The sequence below is a fragment of the Anneissia japonica genome, unplaced genomic scaffold (assembly GCF_011630105.1).
Source record: "Anneissia japonica isolate Jap-2015-1 unplaced genomic scaffold, ASM1163010v1 scaffold256137_len859_cov195, whole genome shotgun sequence".
Classification (NCBI taxonomy): domain Eukaryota; kingdom Metazoa; phylum Echinodermata; class Crinoidea; order Comatulida; family Comatulidae; genus Anneissia; species Anneissia japonica.
In genome coordinates this window covers 1-859 of record NW_022729658.1, presented here as the reverse complement: position 1 = coordinate 859, position 859 = coordinate 1, and the positions used below count along the sequence as shown (strand labels likewise).

Sequence of the window (859 nt, the reverse complement as noted above, 5' to 3'; positions counted from 1 at the left end):
ATATCAATAGCAAAAAAATAAGGCCTAAAAAGATTACTTTAAGCAATTCTTGTAAAGGTACACTCTCATCTATCTAATAAACGAAAACACTTTAAAGATCAGCTATATAGGCCTAGGTGAACAATATGGCTAAACAATCAACGCATGTAACCTATGAACTATTGTAAAATGTCCTCTTACATTTGGGTCAATGGCTGACTTGCTGGCGTTATTCTCTGGATTAATGTCTTCAAATGCTTCCTTTCGTTCAAGTCCAAGTGATACTCGGATAGTATTGTAATCTGGAAGCCCATGATCACGCCCTCTTTGTATGTTTAACGCCATTAAATCACGTCGAGAGAACTCTAACGGTCCAAACACACTTTCTAGATTTTCGAAAACAAATAATGCTTTTATATTGAAAGAAAGAAAAAGCATTTTTTTTTTAAATAATCATTTTGAACGAACACCCTTTTGAATTTTGTATTGTTTTCGTTGGCAGGAATTTGGTTAAGCACATCACTCGGCACCCCTTTTTAACATATTTTGTTGTTTCTTTGTCGGAATATCGAAAATAAAATGAAAATAAAATATGGATCTTCAAGGGCAATTGGACTTATATTATAAAATCTCTAGTGCCGGTGAAAAAAAAATCTGCCACATGAACCTAACCTTTAAATTAATTCTATTTGCTATTTATAAATTGATTGAGCTACTAAATTTACCCCGTAAATCTTCGGTTATGATATTATCTTCTCGTTCCGTAAGCTGAGATGCCATTCCCATTAATATTGGCTCAATGTCACTTTCTAGGATTGGTAGCTGTGAAAAAATGTAAACAGATGCATCAGGGGTGGCGCCACCGGTGGGGGGGGGGGGG

General features: G+C 35.4%; 1 protein-coding gene across 1 annotated transcript; it reads right to left on the bottom strand.

Moving 5' to 3' along the window:
- Positions 1–31: 31 nt before the first annotated feature.
- LOC117114707 (dual oxidase-like) lies at positions 32–798 on the bottom strand. Its single transcript, XM_033258397.1, has 2 exons — positions 705–798; positions 32–365 (listed from the first exon to the last, which is right to left on the bottom strand). The coding sequence occupies exons 1-2, from the start codon at positions 763–765 to the stop codon at positions 130–132; spliced, it is 297 nt and encodes a 98-aa protein (XP_033114288.1). The 5' UTR covers positions 766–798; the 3' UTR covers positions 32–129.
- Positions 799–859: the final 61 nt, after the last annotated feature.

Coding starts and splice junctions, on each gene's coding strand:
- LOC117114707 (XM_033258397.1), bottom strand. CDS start 765: ATGGGAATGGCATCTCAGCTTACGGAACGAGAAGATAATATCATAACC. Junction 366..704: donor CATAACCGAAGATTTACGGG/GTAAATTTAGTA, acceptor TCGAAAATCTAG/AAAGTGTGTTTGGACCGTTA.